Source organism: Diabrotica virgifera, chromosome 3 (genome assembly GCF_917563875.1).
Source record: "Diabrotica virgifera virgifera chromosome 3, PGI_DIABVI_V3a".
Classification (NCBI taxonomy): Eukaryota; Metazoa; Arthropoda; class Insecta; order Coleoptera; family Chrysomelidae; genus Diabrotica; species Diabrotica virgifera.
In genome coordinates this window covers 251,637,062-251,657,338 of record NC_065445.1, presented here as the reverse complement: position 1 = coordinate 251,657,338, position 20,277 = coordinate 251,637,062, and the positions used below count along the sequence as shown (strand labels likewise).

The following is a 20,277-nucleotide window of genomic DNA, read 5'->3' as shown; positions in this document are numbered from 1 at the left end:
GAACATAAGTTATGCATTTATTAAATGGTAATTAACACAACTGAAAAGTTCAAAATATTTCCTAAAAAATATATTTAAACTCTTTTCAATGGCCTTATTACCTTTTTGAAAAATTTATATATACAGGGTGAAAGAATTGAAAAATAAACAACATATTATTACATAAAAAAAAACAAAAAAAAAACACAAATTTTGGTAAACTGATTCTTTTGGTTCACGACCTCGATATTACTGATCAAAAAAAGAACCTATATACCAAATTTGGTTGAAATCTGACGTTTCGTTCAAAAGTTATCGTGCTATTAGTCACATATGTATAGTCGCCATTTTTAATGCCCGACATTTTTGTAGAAGGAACAAATAATGAGATGGCCTCGAATCTAAATTTGAACCTTTATACAGAGAGAGTCTGTAAAGTGGAATAAATTCAATATCTCAAATACTAATTGTTTTTTTGGAAAATGCTCAGACCCGTCGATTAGTATTTCAAATTGTCCTTTTTGACATTCAATAAAAATGTATACAGGGTGTCCCAATTTAGAGATATGACGTCATCGTCGATTTTCTTAAATGGCAACACTGTCATTTTGATAGCTAATTTGATAGGGTTTGTAAAGTTATACATAACTGCAAAATATCAAATTTTTATTCTCTACCATTTACAAGATAATAGAAAATAACAAAGTTATATCTGTAATTTGGAATATATTCAATAATTAAAATACTAACTGTTTTTTTGAAAAATGCTCAGACCCGTCGATTAGTATATCAAATTGTCATTTTTGACATATAATAATAATGTATACAGGGTGTCCCAATTTAGAGATATGACGTCATCGTTGATTTTCTTAAATGGCAACACTATCATTTTGATAGCTATTTTGATAGCGTGTGTAAAGTTATACACATCTGAAAAATTTCAAAATTTTATTCCCTACCATTTACAAGATAATAAAAAATAACAAAGTTATGAAGAACAAGAAGTAATCAAATAATAATTGAATTTATTTATTTCAATTAAGCAAATGCTCATAACGTTGCCCATTGACAATTTGACAATAATTGAGGGCAACATTATGAGTTTTTGTTTAATTTATTGAAATAATTAAATTCAATTATTAGTTGATTACTTCTTTTTCATAACTTTGTTATTTTTTATTATCATCTAAATGGTAGAGAATACAAATTTGAAATTTTGCAGTTGTGTATAACTTTACACACCCTATTAAAATAGCTATCAAAATGACAGTGTTGCCATTTAAGAAAATCAACGATGACGTCATATCTCTAAATTGGGACACCCTGTATACATTATTATTATATGTCAAAAAGGACAATTTGATATACTAATCGACGGGTCTGAGCATTTTTCAAAAAAACAATTAGTATTTTAATTATTGAATATATTCCAAATTACAGATATAACTTTGTTATTTTCTATTATCTTGTAAATGGTAGAGAATAAAAATTTGATATTTTGCAGTTATGTATAACTTTACAAACCCTATCAAATTAGCTATCAAAATGACAGTGTTGCCATTTAAGAAAATCGACGATGACGTCATATCTCTAAATTGGGACACCCTGTATACATTATTATTGAATGTCAAAAAGGACAATTTGAAATACTAATCGACGGGTCTGAGCATTTTCCAAAAAAACAATTAGTATTTGAGATATTGAATTTATTCCACTTTACAGACTCTCTCTGTATGTGTAGTATATGTGGTCCAAATTAGTTGCTTCTACTACCATTAAATGCACAATAATTTTTATAATATTTGCACGAATTTGCCGCATATAGTTACATGTGAAGATACGTTTTGCATTTATTAAATGGTAATTAACATAACTAAAAAGTTATTACCTTTTTGAAAAATTAATACATACAGGGTGAAAAAATTGAAAAAAAAACAGCATATTTTTACATAAAAACCAGGAAAAACGCAACTTCTGGTAAACCGATTCTTTCGGTTCAAGACCTCGATCTTATACATTAAAAAACGAACCTATATACCAAATTTGGTTGAAATCTGAAGTCTTGTTCAAAAGTTATCGTGCTGTTAGTCACAATGTATAGTCGCCATTTTGAATCCCCGCCATTTTTGTAAAAGGCAAAATCTGAGATGGCCTCCTATCTAATTTTGAACCTTTATATGTGTAGTATATGTGGACCAAATTATATACTTTTATCATTAAATGCACAACGGTTTCACATATCGGCTGCACTAATTTTAACGTATAAACAACTGCTTAATAGAGAGTTATCAAGTAACTCTATGAGAATAAGGTAACGTTATAAATAACATGTAAAGTATACAGTAAAATAGCGTTACCGTATTCTCCTAGGGTTACTTGATAACTCTCTAATATTTTAAATACTGTTCTACGGATGTGAATCTTGGAAATCTTGGACCCTGAGATAGTTAGAAAGAAGAAATATAGACGCCACTGAAATGTTCTGTTGGAGACGAAGGCTACGAATTCCTTAGACCGACTGTAGGACAAATAATTCAATTAAGATAGCTAGCGTTAACCAATGACTCTTCAGTAAAGTCCATCTCGAACAATTAAAATAATTTGAACATGTTATGAGAGCAAAGACAGACAACATTAAAAGACTCAATGGGAAAATCCCAATAGTTGGCTGTATACCACAGTTTAAAAAACTCATACAGAAGTAAAAACTTCAAGTTGTATACTGGTATAAAATCGTTTATTAAAAAACTTCATAAAATGTCGTGCAAAACGTTTTCGTTCTAATTCAGAACATCTTTAGTGCATTCTGCTAAGTAATTGTAACTAGCACACTATTCAAAGTGGTAACTTTATAATATATGGTTTACATGTTAAATTTTATGAAAATATGGTGACTACCAGTCGATGTTATAAGATTAAATTAAGTAGGTACATGCTTAAAGGGCAACATGTTTCCCTGCTCGGAAAAGGGGGGTTTTTTAGATCAGATCAGTTGGTCTGTGCCCATTGAACTGGCAGGTACCTAGTTTTTTTGAGCAGGGAAGCATGTTGCTCTTTAAGCATGTACTTAATTTTTAATCTTATAACATGGACTGGTAGTCACCATATTTTCATAAAATTGAACATGTAAACCATATATTATGAAGTTACCACTTTGAATAGTGTGCTAGTTACAATTACTTAGCAGAATGCACTGAACATGTTCTGAATTAGAACGAAAACGTTTTGCTCGACATTTTTATGAAGTTTTTTAATAAACGATTTTATACAAGTATACAACTTGAAGTTTTTAATTCTGTACGAGTTTATTAAAAGACTCATTATATAAGGAAAGGAAGAAAGGCCGAATATTACGGGGAAGATCCCCAACAAGATGGATCGATCAAATTACAGGAATATGCAAAAGACCTATGCATGAGTTAAAAGAAATTACCAGAGACAGAGATATTTGGAGACGGATAATACGCGACATCGTGTACCACTACACTTCCTCCGGGGGGTCAGGATTGAAGAGAGAGAATTAAACAAACAACAATATCCAGACAAGTGCCACGATTCTGAACAAAGGACAGCGGGGTTTCGCAGATGACTGTGTGTTTCTGATACGTTCAAGAAAAGAACTTCGAAAAATGTTCACCAAATTTGAAGAAGCTAGAAAATATGACCAGACAACCTCACAAGAAAAACCAAGTATATGGAAATGAGAGGGGAAATGAAGATGAAAATAAATGGATCACTCTAAGGATGAAGATGATTTATAACATATGCTGCACCAATTTAATATAACCGCTAGCAAATATAACAAGTTAATTTCCCCAAAAAAGACTAAATGCATGGTTATAACAACCAATCTAATAAGGTGTAAATTAGAGCTGGAGGGGGAGGGTCAGATAATAGAACAAGTCATGGAGCTTAAATATCTAGGCATTACAGTATCTAGCTACAGAAAGCTCGAAACCGAAGTGGAAGATCAGGTGAATAAAGCAAACAGAGCCGCATGTTGCCTGAATGACACAATATGGAGAAATAAAAATATCGGAAAAGAAAAGAAAGGCAGAATTTACAAAACAGTCATCAGACCAATAATAACATACGCGGCAGAAACACGACCTGATACAGAAAGAACAAAAATAATGCTAGAAACAACAGATATGAAAACACGTGAGCCTATCACAATCGGGTGCATGGCTATAGGATCATTAATTTGAAAAGTATCTTACGCACAGCGCACAGGGATCACTTAACGTATCGGATCGATCGAATTCTTTTAAAAACAATGAATAAAATTTAGTCTGTATTATCTCACAGATATTTTTTTAAAAGATGAAGTTTTTCAATCCTAATAGCAACATTAATAATATTGAAAATATTAAAAATATTACTAAAAGATTTTTAAATTGAAAAACTTATTGGTGCACTTTCCTGGTGACACCTCCAAGGCTTCTACAATTTGCAAGCCAAATGGATGCTGCAGTGAAGACAAAGGGAAGGAATTCTACACTATGTAATTCACATCTCCCGTCTGCAGCTTGGTAAAGTTCCAACGGAAAATGCACCTACTTACTCTACGGAGTAATACGACTATAAAATAAAAATGTATTCCATTTTTATTCAGTTGCAATGCGAAGGCAAAACAATCTTACTTTTCAATTAGAATACGGAGTCCAATCCAGCTCTCTGAATCGCGATTTTTGATTCTTATTGGAATCTCATCGGAGAGAGCGCAGGCTTGTTCTCCATAACAAGCCTGCGCTCTCTCCGATGAGATTCCAATAAGAATCGAAAATCGCGATTCAGAGAGCTAGATTGCACTCCGTATTCTAATTGAAAAGTAAGATTGTTTTGCCTTCGCATTGCAACTGAATAAAAATGGTATACATTTTTTTTTAGATATTTTTTTATTTTAGAGAAACGAATATCATCAACTCTGATTAAATTAAATATTTAAAAAAATCTATAATAGTAGGGGAGCGAAGTATGCTAAATGTGCAGTCACTCGAGCGCTTTGGGGACCTATTGGGTTGTGAAGAGTAGGTCCTAAAACCAAAAAAAGTTAAGTAAAGTTTTCCATTTTAGTGGGCGCTTGCGATTTTTTAATTTAATTTTCCATTTCCAACAATCGTTATAGCGCCATCTATCCATAATTTGAAAAAATGTTTCGAATAAAAGTTGCTTATTTTTACGTAAAGAATCCAAATCTGGAATAAAAATTTGGGGCTCCTATTTAAGATTTTAAAGTAACCCCCCACCCCACCTCCGTGGGGGTCGTGTTTGGTACCATTCGATAGATTTTTCAAAAATATTGATTAAGTGTATTTTGCAGTTTTTCGATCTAATGTTTATTTTGCGAAATATCGAGGGATTTGTATTTAAAATTTTAAATTTACCCCCCACTCCTCTCCGTGGGGGTTATGTTTGGTATCATTCGATAGATTTTTGAAAAATACTGAACACGTATTTTTTAGTTTTTCCATCTAACGTTCATTTCGCAAATTATTCGCTTTTTTTTTTAAACTTTTTAACTCACCCATTTCCTTATGCCCCGCTCAAATCGTCAGATTTCTGAAATATACGCTGTTTTGCATGTCCTTAACTTACCTTATCTTAATCTGACAATTTCGACTATTTTTAAGGATAGATTTTTTTTTCGGGACCCCCTTAACGAACACTCCTGTGTTGAGAGCTAATATATGGTAGAGGTACATCTGCAGGGCACCAGGTTTCTCCCATATGTTAATCTGACGCGCTCGAGATACTGCAAAAATCCCCGCTTGGGCTCCCTTACCATAATGTGTCCATAAATGTGTGCGTCGGCACTGCCGATCCTGACCAGCCGCCACTGAATAAGACCAATGGTATTGTATGCATGTCAAACTTGGATAATGAATCAGAAAAAAGACTAGAGATTTGCGAGACGAAAATCTTGAGAAAAGTTTTTAGTAGTATAAAAGAGGCTAACGAAGAATGACGAAGAATAACAAACCAGTAGTCAAGAGCTAATAGAGATCAATCTATAAGATACCTAAGATAACGCAGAAAATCAGGACGCAGAGAATTTAAATGGTTAGGATATCTTTCACGAATCCCACTAGAAAGAAAAGCCTTAAGAGTTTTGCAAAAAAAAAAGAAGAGAGAGACCACAAAGGAAATAGTGGTTTGATGCCGTCCACATTGACATAGAAGAAACTGGTACAAGTGATTGGAGAGAACAAGTGAAGGGTCGGAAAAAGAGGTAAAATCTAGTCAAGACTATCGAAGCCAAGGGCCCAAAATGGTTAACTTGTTAGTTTTTATATTCTTATTCTTATGTTCTTATTCTGAAATATGAGATGAAGGTATTGGGTAGTTCTAATTTTGTTGTTAGTACTTCTGTTGGAATGCCGTCTGCTTTGCTATATAGAATAACTGTTTAGTATCAAAGGGTAGTAAATAGAAAATAAAAAAAACTAAATGTATAGTGATCAGTAAAGAGCCGCGTAGATGCAAATTAGAAATATACGGCAAAATTGTACAACAAGTAATAAAATTCAATTACCTATTGTTGTTCTGAAGCTATTTCCTTGTGGCATTTTTATGATTAACTATTTATATGGAAAATAAGCCACAATTAAATTGAAAAAAATAATTTTATTAACGTTTCGACGCCCAAATCGCCCAAATAAAAAAAATATTTTTTTTTTCAATTTGATTGTGGCTCATTTCTCATATAAATATGTAGTTATTCAATTACGTACGTGTAGAGATCACTATTGACAGGAATATTAGTCCAGAAAAATAAGGTTTTGGTCGGGACACTTGAGCAGCCAGGTTGCAAATAAGTTTTTTGGGTACTGTATACCTAATACATTATAAATACTATAATTTTAGTTATTAACAAATAAGGGTCAAGAATAGCAATTTTTTCGTTTAAATCGCTACAGGTAAAAATAGAGTGATTAAATATCTTATTTAGAGTATTCTTCTTTTAGTAGATGAGCAAAGGTGTAATATGGCAGTTTTTGCATTTTGCTCCGATCATTTGTTGCTTCGCTAATTGCAAAAAAAGACTAAAATTTCGAGAATAAAAAATTTGCTATAACTTTTGCGAAAATGAACTTAAGACTTTGATATTGCACGAAAAGTTGAGTCAACCAGTAAATATAATGCCCTAAAAATTTCAAGATTATTTGGCGATTAGTTTAAATTCTATTCAATTTGTTTATACCAAAGAGCTTTTTTATTGCAATGTTATTGTTCAGAAAATAATAACGACACAGCAATTCTGTGGAAACCTCTTGAAATAAGAATACCTATATTTTCAAAATGTTTATAAAAATCAATAAAAAGTCATTTTTATCATTCCGGTAACATTTTACTGAAGTAGAGTCATTTTTGGCTTCTAAACAATTTGAACAGCTTTTTGTTAATATTGACTGTAGAGAAAATCTACTTTGGGATTTCAAAAGCTAGTATTTTTACACGAATTTAAAAAAAAACATTTTGCGTAGGTTAATTACGGTCAAAGTTGGCCATTTTTATTTTTTAAATCCACAGTTACTTCTGTGTACATAAAATTCTCCTATAACAGTGCTAGTTACCATACTCCTCTGAAACGGCTTGACCGATTTTTATGAAATTTTACACATATATCCTGTAGGACTAAGAATAGGTTTTAACCTATTTTTCATACCCATAAGTTGTAACGGAGGTTGCCCCCTGAGATTTTTTTTATTTTTTTGGACAAAATTGCCTATATTAATTTTGTATTATGTAGCATTAAAAAATACATACATCCCTTAATTTTCACTCTTCTATCCCCAACCACTATTTTTTAATAGCCATCTATATATTTACATCTATAAAATTCTCCTGTCGCAGTGTTAGTTGCCTTACTCCTCCGAGACTGCTTGACGGATTTTTATGAAATTAGATATGTATATTCTGTAGGTCTTTGAATCGGTCGTAAGTAATCGATTTTTCATATCCCTGAGTGATAAGGGGGCTTTCCCCTAACATTTTGTAATGATTGGTAGGTGTATGTATACATAACGTACGGACTCTAAAGGACTACGAGTAGGTACATGCAAATTAAAAAAATTGTGATCAAAAGCCATCAACAACCTCCGGAGATATGAATCGCAGCATATGTTTGAAGAATCAATTTAATTTTTTGAGTGTACGGATTTTAATATTTCCCCTCCACCGACCACGAATCGATTTCGTTAGGACGTCATTTTTAAAGCTTTGTTAACCACTCTGTTGAAGACCAAAGTTTACTCAAACTTGTACACATCAACTATATACCTCTAACTTCAAAATGGCGCTAGCTAGGTTGCTTAATTTTTATAAACAAAGTAGCTGTGAATCAAATAAAAAAAAGTCGATAACTTTGACCGTAAATAACCTAATAGGCAAAAAGTTTTTTTTAATTCGTGTAAAAATACCAGCTTTTCAAATCTCAAGTCTACAGGCAATATTAACAAAGTTATTAAAATTGTTTATAAGCCAAAAATGAGTCTCCTTTAGTAAAATATTTTCGGTATTATCATTATAATTTTCTGAACAGTAACATTGCAAAAAAAGCTCTCTGAGGTAAACAAATTGAATAAAATTTAAACTGAGAATTTAAATGGAACCAGATAGATTAGCGAACATCTGTAAAAACAACAAGCCGTATAGCAGAAGACCCGTTGGAAGGCCGCCGAAAAGGTGGAAAGACAATGTACAGTCAACGACAACTGAAACAGAATAAGAGACAGACAAATGAGTAATCCTAGTCGCACGAAGAAGAAGAAGAAGAAGAAGAAGAAGAAGAAGAAGAAGAAGAAGAAGAAGAAGCAGAAGAAGAAGAAGAAGAAGAAGAAGAAGATATTAAATAGTTAGAATATATTTACAGTTAATTAAACTGTGTAAAATGTAAAATAAAAACTATTACTTATTTTGTTTTATTTTTTTTTATATTTTTAGGTATTTTTAAATTGTTTGCGTTAGTTTTCCTATTAAAACTATGTACCTATTTGTTTGTTTTTCAATACTGATTTGTTATTCATTAAACCCCACATTAAAGATAACCTTTCACTTGCGGTACATGTTCTTTTTATTAAAAGTGTCCTCGTATGTGAATTATCATACCAAAGGACTTATGCAAAACAAAGATAAACAAACACATTATTAACCAGAGTTAGTGATATTAAACACTGTATTCTTGAATTGTTATTAACAATTACAAACTTTTAATTTATATGAAATAATGTTTGCATGCAATAACATGAGAAGGTCTGGGAACAAACTAGTTATTTATAGATTTGATAACAAAAAAATTAAATAACACACATAATCATAGTCAGCTTGCAGCTAAATCAAAATAAAACCATTAGGCTGCTACAATGTAATTTTTAAAATTTCTTATAAACATTTGGGATGAAAACCACAGGATGTCAATAAAAATATTATAAACGACCATTATAGACTGCTATTTATATGTACAGTGTGTCAATTTTAAAACTTACAATGGCTATATCTCACGAACAAAAGCTGATATCGAAAAATGCTTGAAACCGTTTCTAGGATACTAAGGGGGAACTAGAATGACATGAAAGAGAACTCACCCCCATCAACCCCCTAGGCCCCACCCATCACAACCCAAAAAGTTTAAATTGCAAACCCCTACTTGTGATACATCATTGAAAAGGCTATAAAAAATGCTATTCAATGGTATAAATATTAATTATATAGGGTGAAGCAATAATTGTGAAACTTTGGCTTAAATGAAAAATTTAATGAGGTTTTGTTGAACTACAAATTTGATAAAAATGTCAATTAAGTAAATGTTCGAAGTGGGTTCCGTTGTTTTGTAAACAATAATACAGTCTATTTTCAAATTCTGCACGAAATTTGACAAATGTTTTTCTAGTAATAGGGCGACATGCTTGATATGAGTAATTATTTCTCGCAATTTACCAAGTGACGCAAGTTAAGTTTTATAAACAACTGATTTAAGGCAAAAATGGCAAATTAAGTTTTAATTAACAAAAAAAAGTACGAGCGGACACTTACCATTTAAAATAATAGTCCGGGAGATATAAAAAATCTATTCAATGGTATAAATAATTATTATACAGGGTGAAGCAATAATTGTGAAACATTGGCTTAAATGAAAAATTTAATAAGGTTTTGTTGAATAACAAATTTATTAAAAATGTCAATTAAGTAAATATTTAATGTGAATTCCGTTGTTTGGTAAACAATAATACAGCCTATTTTCAAATTCTGCACGAAATTTAGCAAATGTTCTAGTAATAGGGCGACATGCTTGAGTAATTCTTCCTCGCAATTCCCCAAGTGAAGCAAGTTGAGTTTTATAAGCAGCTGATTTAGGCTAACCCCATAGAAAAAAGTAATATACTATCCTACTATAAAAAGTACTATCCAATGGTATAAATAATAATTATACAGGGTGTTAATATCAGCTGGCTTACTATGACTTTTGTATTTGTAATGCTATCTCCCGGACTATTATTTTAAATGGTAAGTGTCCGCTCGTACTTTTTTTTGTTAATTAAAACTTAATTTGCCATTTTTGCCTTAAATCAGTTGTTTATAAAACTTAACTTGCGTCACTGGGGAAATTGCGAGAAATAATTACTCAAGCATGTCGCCCTATTACTAGAAAAACATTTGTCAAATTTCGTGCAGAATTTGAAAATAGACTGTATTATTGTTTACAAAACAACGGAACCCACTTTGAACATTTAATTAATTGACATTTTTATCAAATTTATATTTCAACAAAACCTCATTAAATTTTTCATTTAAGCCAAAGTTTCACAATTATTGCTTCACCCTGTATAATTATTATTTATACCATTGGATAGCATTTTTTATAGCCTTTTCAATGATGTATCACAAGTAGGGGTTTGCAATTTAAACTTTTTTGGTTGTGGTGGGTGGGGCCTAGGGGGTTGATGGGGGTGAGTTCTCTTTCATGTCATTTTAGTTCCCCCTTACTATCCTAGAAACGGTTTCAAGCATTTTTCGTTTTCAGCTTTTGTTCGTGAGATATAGCCATTGTAAATTTTAAAATTGACACACTGTATAACATTATTTGATATCATACACAAATTCATATCAATGCGTTGGATAATCATTTATATGTCTGGTTAAAAATATTTTCAAAAACATTGAAAATACAACGAAAAAAGAATCAAATAAGTAGTAGAAAAATTCCAAAAATAGGAAATGAAATCATTTTATCGCCAACCGTCACTAAATTCATTCATTATTGTACTCAATTGCCCTCATTTGCAGCAGTAAAGTAACATTTTATTGTACTGAAAGAAGAATTTTACTTTACCTGCCGCGATTAATCAAATTAACCCAGATTGAATGTAAGTGGTCGATGGCAGAAATCGAATGGCGAGAATTTGAGTGAACTTAAAATTTATTTACTTTAAGTATTAAAAATATTGTACACAATTTGCGTTATTATCAATTAAATTTATGTCAAAAAGTGAAATTCTGTAGTATTTTGTAAACATATTCATATAAAATAAATTAAAAGTTTACCGATTTAGTAATTATTCAATATTGAAAACTATCGATAAAAAATGGAAAGCGGCCTCTTGCAAAAGTTATCTGTCATCGCTGTCATGAAATTATTATGGCGTCTAAAATTTAAAAAGTTCTTAAATTATAAATTGCAAGTAGATAAGTGTTAAAACCAATATCAAATTATTGTAGAAAGTGAAATTGTAGATAAAATATATTTTGGCATTATCCAAGCTGTCAGGCTTTCAGTACATACTTTATTTTCCAGTTTTTCATTCAGGGATTATTACAATTAAAGATGATTAATTTTATGAAATAATGAACATAATCAATTTAAAAAAAAAATATGTAGTGTTATAAAGAGATTTTACAGAAGTTAAATAAACGACAGATTTTTATTCAATTTACTTTATAAATTTTATATTATTTTTAAATAATTACAGAGCCCAAACTCGTACGTAGACAACTTTAAGGTGCGAATCATCGGAATGCAAATTACAAGTTGATTTCCAACCAAATTATGTTGGCGATAAAATTTTGTATGCACCACGTCAGTAAAGACTCTATATCGAACTCGTCTGTTACTCGCCTCGCTCGCTACGCTCGCTCTTCTCGTAATATCAAGACTCGTTCAATAAAGAGTCACTTTACTGATTTGGTAAATAAATAACTATTACCAGGAAACAAGAAAAATGGAAAGATGATCAAAAACATCTTTACCTACATGAAAAATGATGCAGGGATATTAAGTTGCAACAGTGACGGTTTAAAGCATCATGGGGCCCTAGGCGGGCATAAGAAGTAGACCCCTTTATAGCGAACATTTACTTAAAACAAATTTACAGATATTTATGTTGTTTTGGGAAGTAGTTACTCCAAAAATAAATTAAGACAATGTAAAAAAGATAATTTTTTTTACATTTCGCAACAACTTCTCATTAATATTCCATAGCGAATATGCCAAAGAAAAAAGGGATATTGTGTCGATATGTGATTTTGCCCTGGGTATGAGTGCCACCCCTTCGGGGGTGACAAAACATACATTCAAAATAATGAATAACTGATTATTTCTAAATAACTTTTGTTCTATCGAGTTTTTCACTAAATCAGTACTTTTTGTGTTATTTGCGAGTGAATATGTTCATTTTTCAACAAAAAGGAAACACCTTTTTTCGCAAATATTTCCAAAATTAAGTATTTTATCGAAAAAATATTCTTAGAAAAAATATAGCGTATACAAAATTTAAAAAAATGGTGTATGTATGAAGTATGTAGACCCAGTATAAGCAGAACTGGAGCTAATGAAAAGTAGATTCTTATTCGACAAATTCCAAATCAAATATTTCAACGTAAATTACCAAAAAATGAAGCACTTTTCAGTGAAAAATCATCACAACTTTTTTAAGGTGTTAAAAAAGTTTTATTTTTGTTGTTTTAAACAAGTTTCAAGTATCAAAATTAAGCAAGCAAAGCTTAAAATAATGTTGATTCCTTTTTTTGGCACAAAAATCTTGAAAATTTATGAAAATCTTGAAAAAACTTATAAGTACATATATTATTTATATGATCTGTAAGTTTCACCGGTTCACAGTGTTTATATTTCAAAACATTGGGATTTAAAGTAAAACAAATTTTTTGAAATTTTGAAAAAAAAATGTCTTTTTTTTCAAAATAATTTAAAAATCATTAGTGGTGCCAAAAATCTTAAAGAGTAAAACAATATAGGTTTTGATTTTCGGAATATTTCAGATTTTTGCTTTTTTGGAAGATAAAAATTGGTTAAGATATGACTGTTCAAAATTTGCATACCCTGGGTAGAGAATTGTTTCTATCCTTGTGGGATCGGTACTCACCGGAGGGAGCGCAGACGTTCGGATACAATTAGCGTCTCTGCAAAAACAATGACGACTTTGCTAAGTAACAAGACATTTACTCAGCACACACAGTACCCACTACACTAGGTACCTGATGGAAAAATCCACTGTACCATGCCAATGGCCATTAGTTGTCGAGGCATTAAGCCAAATAAAAAAATTGCATACACCCGTGATTAGTGACTTGTTCAAGCCCTTTCTACTGCAGCCCTTTTATAAATAAGCACTTTATACCGATAAAACTTACAGAGCATATAAACAATACATAAGTAAAGTAGCTTGTGAAGCGGTAAGGATTAATTTCATTTGGGATGCTAATTAGGGGTTATTTTCACCAGTTTTTCACCAAAAAATGGGATCAACTTTATTCTGAGCGTATGTTGCTTACTTTTTATGATAGAATTTTTTTTAAAAAACAAGAATAATGCTTTTTTAAAACATTTAAATAAGTTATGATGAGTTTTCCATGAAAAGTGCTTCATTTTTTGATTATTTCACGTTGAAATATTGGATTTGGAATTTGATTCTACTGGGTCTATAAACTGCACACATACACCATTTTTTCAATTTTTTAAAAGCTATATTTTTGCTAAGAACATTTTTTCGATGAAATACTTACTTTTTGAGTTATTTGCGAAAAACCGTCCAAAAACGTGTTATTTTTTGTTGAAAAATGAAGATATTCACTTGCAAATAACTCGAAATGTATTGACTTGATGAAAAAGCTCTATTGAATAAAAGTTGCTTAGAATTAGTCAGTTTATCCACTTCCGGGCGTATTCTGACGGTATATTTTTTCACCCCCGAGAAGGGGTGGACTCAACCGTAGAGCAAAAACACACATTGGCACAATATCACTTTTTATTTGACATGTTAGCTATGCTTATGCCAAATTTCATGTCAATCCTAGCTCTTGTTTCAAATCCAAAGGTTCTTTAAAATCCGGAGGTTTTGCAATATTTTACCGTGAGTGAATGGACTATAAGGCCCATCGGTGGGTAGAAATTGAAAAAAAAAACATACCATACCAAAATAATGACCAGCTTTTATCAAAATTTGCTTGCAAAATTGATTACCAAATTGAGGGAATGATTAGAACATGGAATATAAAAATGCCTTTGAAGATAACTGCTTAATTTGTCTTGAAGTCGGTTGTATTTTTCTGATATTTGACAAAAGACAGCAAAAAACTGAGTTTGATTGGAAATCATAAATTAACCATATTCTTTTTTTTGTCTCAGTTAGCTCTATTTGATTTGTTTAACATTTTAATTTTTTTTAAACTGCTTAAATAATTAAATATTAATTAATGTATTTGTGTGGGATGCGGGCCCCATCAAGTGTCCGGGCCCTAGGCGGCCGCCTAGTCCGCCTAATGGTTAATCCGTCACTGAGTTGCAATAATGAGAAACTGGCTAATTACACAACTGATTAACAAAAACCGGGAAGAAAGGGAAACAATCCATGAAATTTAAGATGATCACATATTGGTAGAAATACGTACAAAGGAAGAAATAGAAAATAAAACAAACGGACTGTAAAAAAATAAAAGCTGAGGAATAACAGAAATATCCGCGGAAATGATAAAAGCAGAAGGTAAAAGGCTACATAAAGAGATATATAATCTGATAAAAATAATATGCCAAATAGAAAAATGCCAAGAAAGTTGTAACAAGCAAGGATATATCCAATACACAAACAATGTGACAAAATGAGATGTAAAAACTATAGAAGAATCGCGTTGTTAGAAATAGTTTACAAAATCTTGACATAAATTATAACGAAAAAACTAAATCAATACATGGAAAATATGTTGGATGAATATAAAGCAGGATTTAGAATTAATAGGTCGACAACCGACCAAATATTTGTACTAAAAGAAATCCGCACCACGAACATAAAACAGCAGCATTATGTCCTGTTCGTCGACTTTAAGTAGTCATACGATAGGGTAAACAGACAACTACAGATGTAGTCCAGTCGGGTTAGACGAATAACAGGCCTAACCTTGCATTAGGAGCTGCCCCAAATTTTATTTTTCTAATGTTTAAGGAGGGTCAATATTAGTATAAATTTAAAATCTCGACTTAATTCCGCCGTTGCGTTAGCCGCCATCTTGATTTTAAACGAGAACCGTTTTTGTTCAATATCTCCGCCATTTTCAATTTTTTGACAAAAAGTGTAGAAACTGAAATTGTTGAAAATGCGATTTTCTATAATTTAATTTATTATAATTTTTTTCGTGCGGTCGATATTTTCCGAGTTATGAGGGGAAAATAGTGAGAGTTGGAGCATAATTATTGAATTATTGAATTATCTCGTTTATTATTAGCTTTACGACAAATATGTACCTATACAAAAATGAAGATAATTAAATTATACACAATTTTGGTCTCTTTCATTTTTTTGCTAAAATTAATATTTAAGGTAGTACGTATGCGGTAATCGAGCATAAGACCGGATTGATTTTATAGCAATTGTTTTTGTTCAATATCTACGCCATTTTTAACTAAAATTGTTCAAAATATAATTTCCTACAATTTCTTTTTAACAATTTTTTTCATGCGGTTGATATTTTCCGAGTTACATGGGAAAATAGTAAAAAGTAGTGGGGGGAGCATAATTATTGAATTGAATTTTGTTTCCGAGCTGCCCCAAATTTTGTAATTCTATCCTTTAGGAGAGATCAATAGTAGTGTAAATTTAAAATCTCGACTGAATTCCGCGGTTGCATTAGCCGCCATATTGATTTTAAATGAGAACTGTTGTTGCTTAATATCTCCGCCATTTTCAACTTTTCGACATAAATGGTGGGAAAGAAAATTGTTGGAAATGCAATTTCCTACAATTTTTTTGGCACAATTTTTTTATACGATCAATATTCTCCGAGTTAAGGGGGAAAATAATGGAAGCGGAGGGGAAGCATAATTATTGAATTGTCTCATTTATTATTAATTTTACGACATAATTGTACATAAACAAAAATAAAGAGAATTATATTTTATACAATTTTTGAAACTTCCAATGAAACATCAACCAAACTAAATATATAAAAGACATAAAAAGACATTATATGCATTAAGTTCACTTAATTTTATTAACTAGTGGGTTTTATTGGTTGAATTTGTCTGTCGATATTTTAAGTTTTATGTCAGCTAATATATCGTGATGTTTCATCAATTTTTTTTTAATTTTGGACCCTGTTGGGGGAATTTTCCCATTTACCCCCTTGTAGACACGCCACTGGTTCTCTCGAAAAATTGTAGTAAATCGTAATTGCAACAATGTCAGTTCTTACACTTTTTGTCGAAAAGTTGAAAATGGCGGAGATATTGAACAAAAACAATTGCTACAAAATCAATCAGGTCTTACGCTCGCACTTTTACCACATACGTACTACCTTAAATATTGATTTTATCAAAAAAATGTACGGCATCAAAATTGTACAAAATTTAATTCTCTTCATTTTTGTATAGGTATATATTTGTTGTAAAACTAATAATAAACGAGATAATTCAATAATTCAATAATTATGCTACAACTGTCACTATTTTCCCCTCATAACTCGGAAAATATCGACCGCACGAAAAAATTATAATATATGAGATTATAGAAAATCCCATTTTCAACAATTTCAGTTTCTACACTTTTTGTCAAAAAATTGAAAATGGCGGAGATATTGAGCAAAAACCGTTCTCGGTTAAAATCAAGATGGCGGCTAACGCAACGGCGGAATTCAGTCGAGATTTTAAATTTATACTAATATTGACCCTCCCTAAAGATTAGAAAAATAAAATTTGGGGCAGCTCCTAATGCAAGGTCAAATGCTATCCCGACTGGGCTAATGTAAGAACTAATGAAAGGAGCTAAATGTAGGTCCCCCAAGTAAAATCGTCAGGATGGTAAAAATAACTAGATATGGATAACACAACAAACGATATAGCATGGAAGGGTCCTAAATCAAACAATTTTGAAATAAAGGAAGGATTATGACAAGGAGAGCCACTGTCAATGACACTTTTTAATCTGATATTGCAAGGAATAATATGAGAAATACAATTTTAACTATTTATAATGGGAAATAAGCCACAATATTATTAAAAAATGATTTTTATTTTTTTTTTATTTTTTAAAAAAGATTTTATATTATTTTTTATTATTTAATAAAAATAATTTTTTAATAATATTGTGGCTTATTTCCCATTATAAATAGTTAAAATTGTAAAAATGCCACAAGAAAATAGCTTCAGAAAAACATTGAGAAATACAAAATAAGTATGTAAAAATAATCTTTAAAAATGGCAATCAATGTAAAGCATTCCCAGACGACCTAACACTATTAACTATAAGGAAGAAACAACAGTGTATTTAGGATACATTGAAATAATGGGAAATAAAGAATGCCGAAAATGGTACTCTCACGAAAGCCAAAACAAAAAAATGTAAAGATAGACTAAGAAAAAGATGGAAGGACAGCGTACATTAAGACGTAATATTGAGAATTGTTCATAGGACTCTCAATGGGAACACTGATATCCAAAACACCCTAATTAGTGTAAGGAATAGAGCCAAACTCCTTGGAGCGTTATCTGAAAGGTTTGGAAGCACTTCCAGCGCAAAACTCTCATACACACCTACAAGATCTATATAAGGCCAATTATCGGTTACAGGGCATGTCTCTTTGCGTCATTTAATACACGCTACAAGAACACCATCGTAGGTATAGAGAAGAAAATCCTCAGATACTGCCTGAAAAGAGTGTGGTGCGAGTAGATGCAAGAAAAAAGTAAAAAAGATAGATAAAGAAAGAGATGGAAGGGCAGTGTATATGAATACATACAAAAAGTAATATTAAGAATTAAAAAGGAAAAGCATTGGACAGAAATTAATGGAAGCGATTGCGTAAGAAATTCATGGAAAGACTACAAGAAATATTAAATGTATTTTATATAAATAAATGTAACAATCTCAAAATAGGCTCTGAGTCAGAGTCTCAAACAGGCCAGCTCCCAAAAAAGCTCAACAGGTATTCAAGGCCTTTTGAGATTTTATAAATAAAAATATTGCTTAAAGACCTGGATCCCGCGTACCAAAAAAAAGTTGATTAATAGCAAGCTAAAAATGTGTTAATAGCTTAACGGTGTCTAGTTGGACAAACTTTGATATATGGGAACACTGGAACAGGGGAAGATTTAATTGTGGAACAGGTTAAAAATTTGGAACGTCAGACTACAAAAAGGTTCCATGTATTTTGTCGGACAGACTTCCAATTGATTTGTTACCATTTCATTAAACTCTAATGCAAAAATCAGATTGGCGTGTATCACCAGCTGGGCATTTTAATGAGTAGAACACGAAGAACATTACATGTCAAATGACAAGAATTATATTGACGATAAATAGCAGTCTGATTTTTGCGTGAGAGTTTAATGAAACGGTAACAAATCAATTGGAAGTTCTGTCCGACAAAATACATGGAACGTTTTTGTAGTCTGACGTTCCAAATTTTTAACCTGTTCCACAATTAAAACTTCCCCTGTTCCAGTGTTCCCATATATCAAAGTTTGTCCGACTAGACACCCTTAAGCTATTAACAAATTTTCAGCTTGCAATTAATCAACTTTTTTTGTACGCGGTATCCAGGCCTATTACGAAATACTGGAAACGAAATGAGAGTTTAAAGAAGAAATTAAAAATATTATGAAGTGCAAATGCTTTTTGTGTTTGAGCAAATATTTGTCTAGAAAATAAATCTTCCTTTAATACCGTGGTATATTTTAAAATCTAGACACTAAAACCGTTTTTGCAAGGTGAAAAACTCAAGGACTATAATCTCTATTGTAAATAATTTAGCTTACCTGTAGAATCTAAATGATATTCCGTTCCCACTAACGGAAATCCTTCAGGACCAGGAATAGCCATAACCTGTTTCCAAAACTCCTCATTTTTCTTCTGGTTAAAATAGATAAGAGCCACCAGTGCCACAATAGCCCCCCCGACCAAAAGCCAAAACATTTTTATGATCCCCTAAACTAAAATAATCCAAATTCTAAGCTGTGCGACCTTGTATCTGACTTATTTAATAAAAAATGATTCGCGAAATTGAGTGTAGCTATTTTTATGCGGTTATCGAGCCGCTTGTTTAGAAAATTAAGACCGAATCAACGGGGATGGTTCAAGGTTGCGTCACTAAATATCTATTGGAGATCCTGCAATAAAAAGACAAATTTAGAGGCCTTCAAAGCTATCTTATATTAACATGAAGAATTTGAAGACCAGAAAAAAGATAATAAATATTATGTAATTAGGTATATCGTGAACGGGTTATTTATTATTTTGTATATTTTTTCATGTTTGCTTCAATTTTAGATAAAACAAAAGTAATGATCTGAAAACAATGACCCTTTACATTATTGATAAGTACATAGTTTTAGTTACTTTTAGATTTTTTTCGCATACATTTTAAAACAAGCGGTAATATATTTCTTTTAGTCCATGTGATGAAACCGCTCTCGACTGAAAAAAAATTCTGATTCGGTTTCTTTGTGGATTCCTATTCAAAAAATGTCCCCTTTAAACAAATCCGAAGATCACCTTTTTGCCTTTTTTGCTCTGGAAGATATTTTTTAGGCTCTTTTGGGCCATTCTAAACAAGAAATGAGTCTTGTGAGTTTTCTCAAAAATGGATAGTTTTCGAGTTATAGGCAATTTAATATCTACACAATGCGAAAATACGCATTAGGCTTCAAAACTCATATTTATAATAGTATTTTTTAAGGTTGCCAAGTATTTTCAAAATTCATTTTCCAAATTCTGAAGAGTAATCGGGTCTAACTTCAATTTACACCGTTGTTATTTAATTGTTAAATATGTGCCCATCCGATTTTTGCCCGTGCGG

General features: G+C 31.4%; 1 protein-coding gene across 1 annotated transcript in view; it reads right to left on the bottom strand.

Moving 5' to 3' along the window:
* Window positions 1-19,523, bottom strand: part of LOC126881694 (cytochrome P450 4C1-like) — a 76,144-nt gene extending 56,621 nt beyond the window's left edge. The window contains exon 1 of the mRNA XM_050646102.1: window positions 19,238-19,523. Coding sequence (XP_050502059.1) covers window positions 19,238-19,394 — 157 coding nt within the window. The 5' untranslated portion in view covers window positions 19,395-19,523. The remainder of the gene's footprint in view (window positions 1-19,237) is intronic.
* Between the last annotated feature and the right edge of the window lie 754 nt (window positions 19,524-20,277).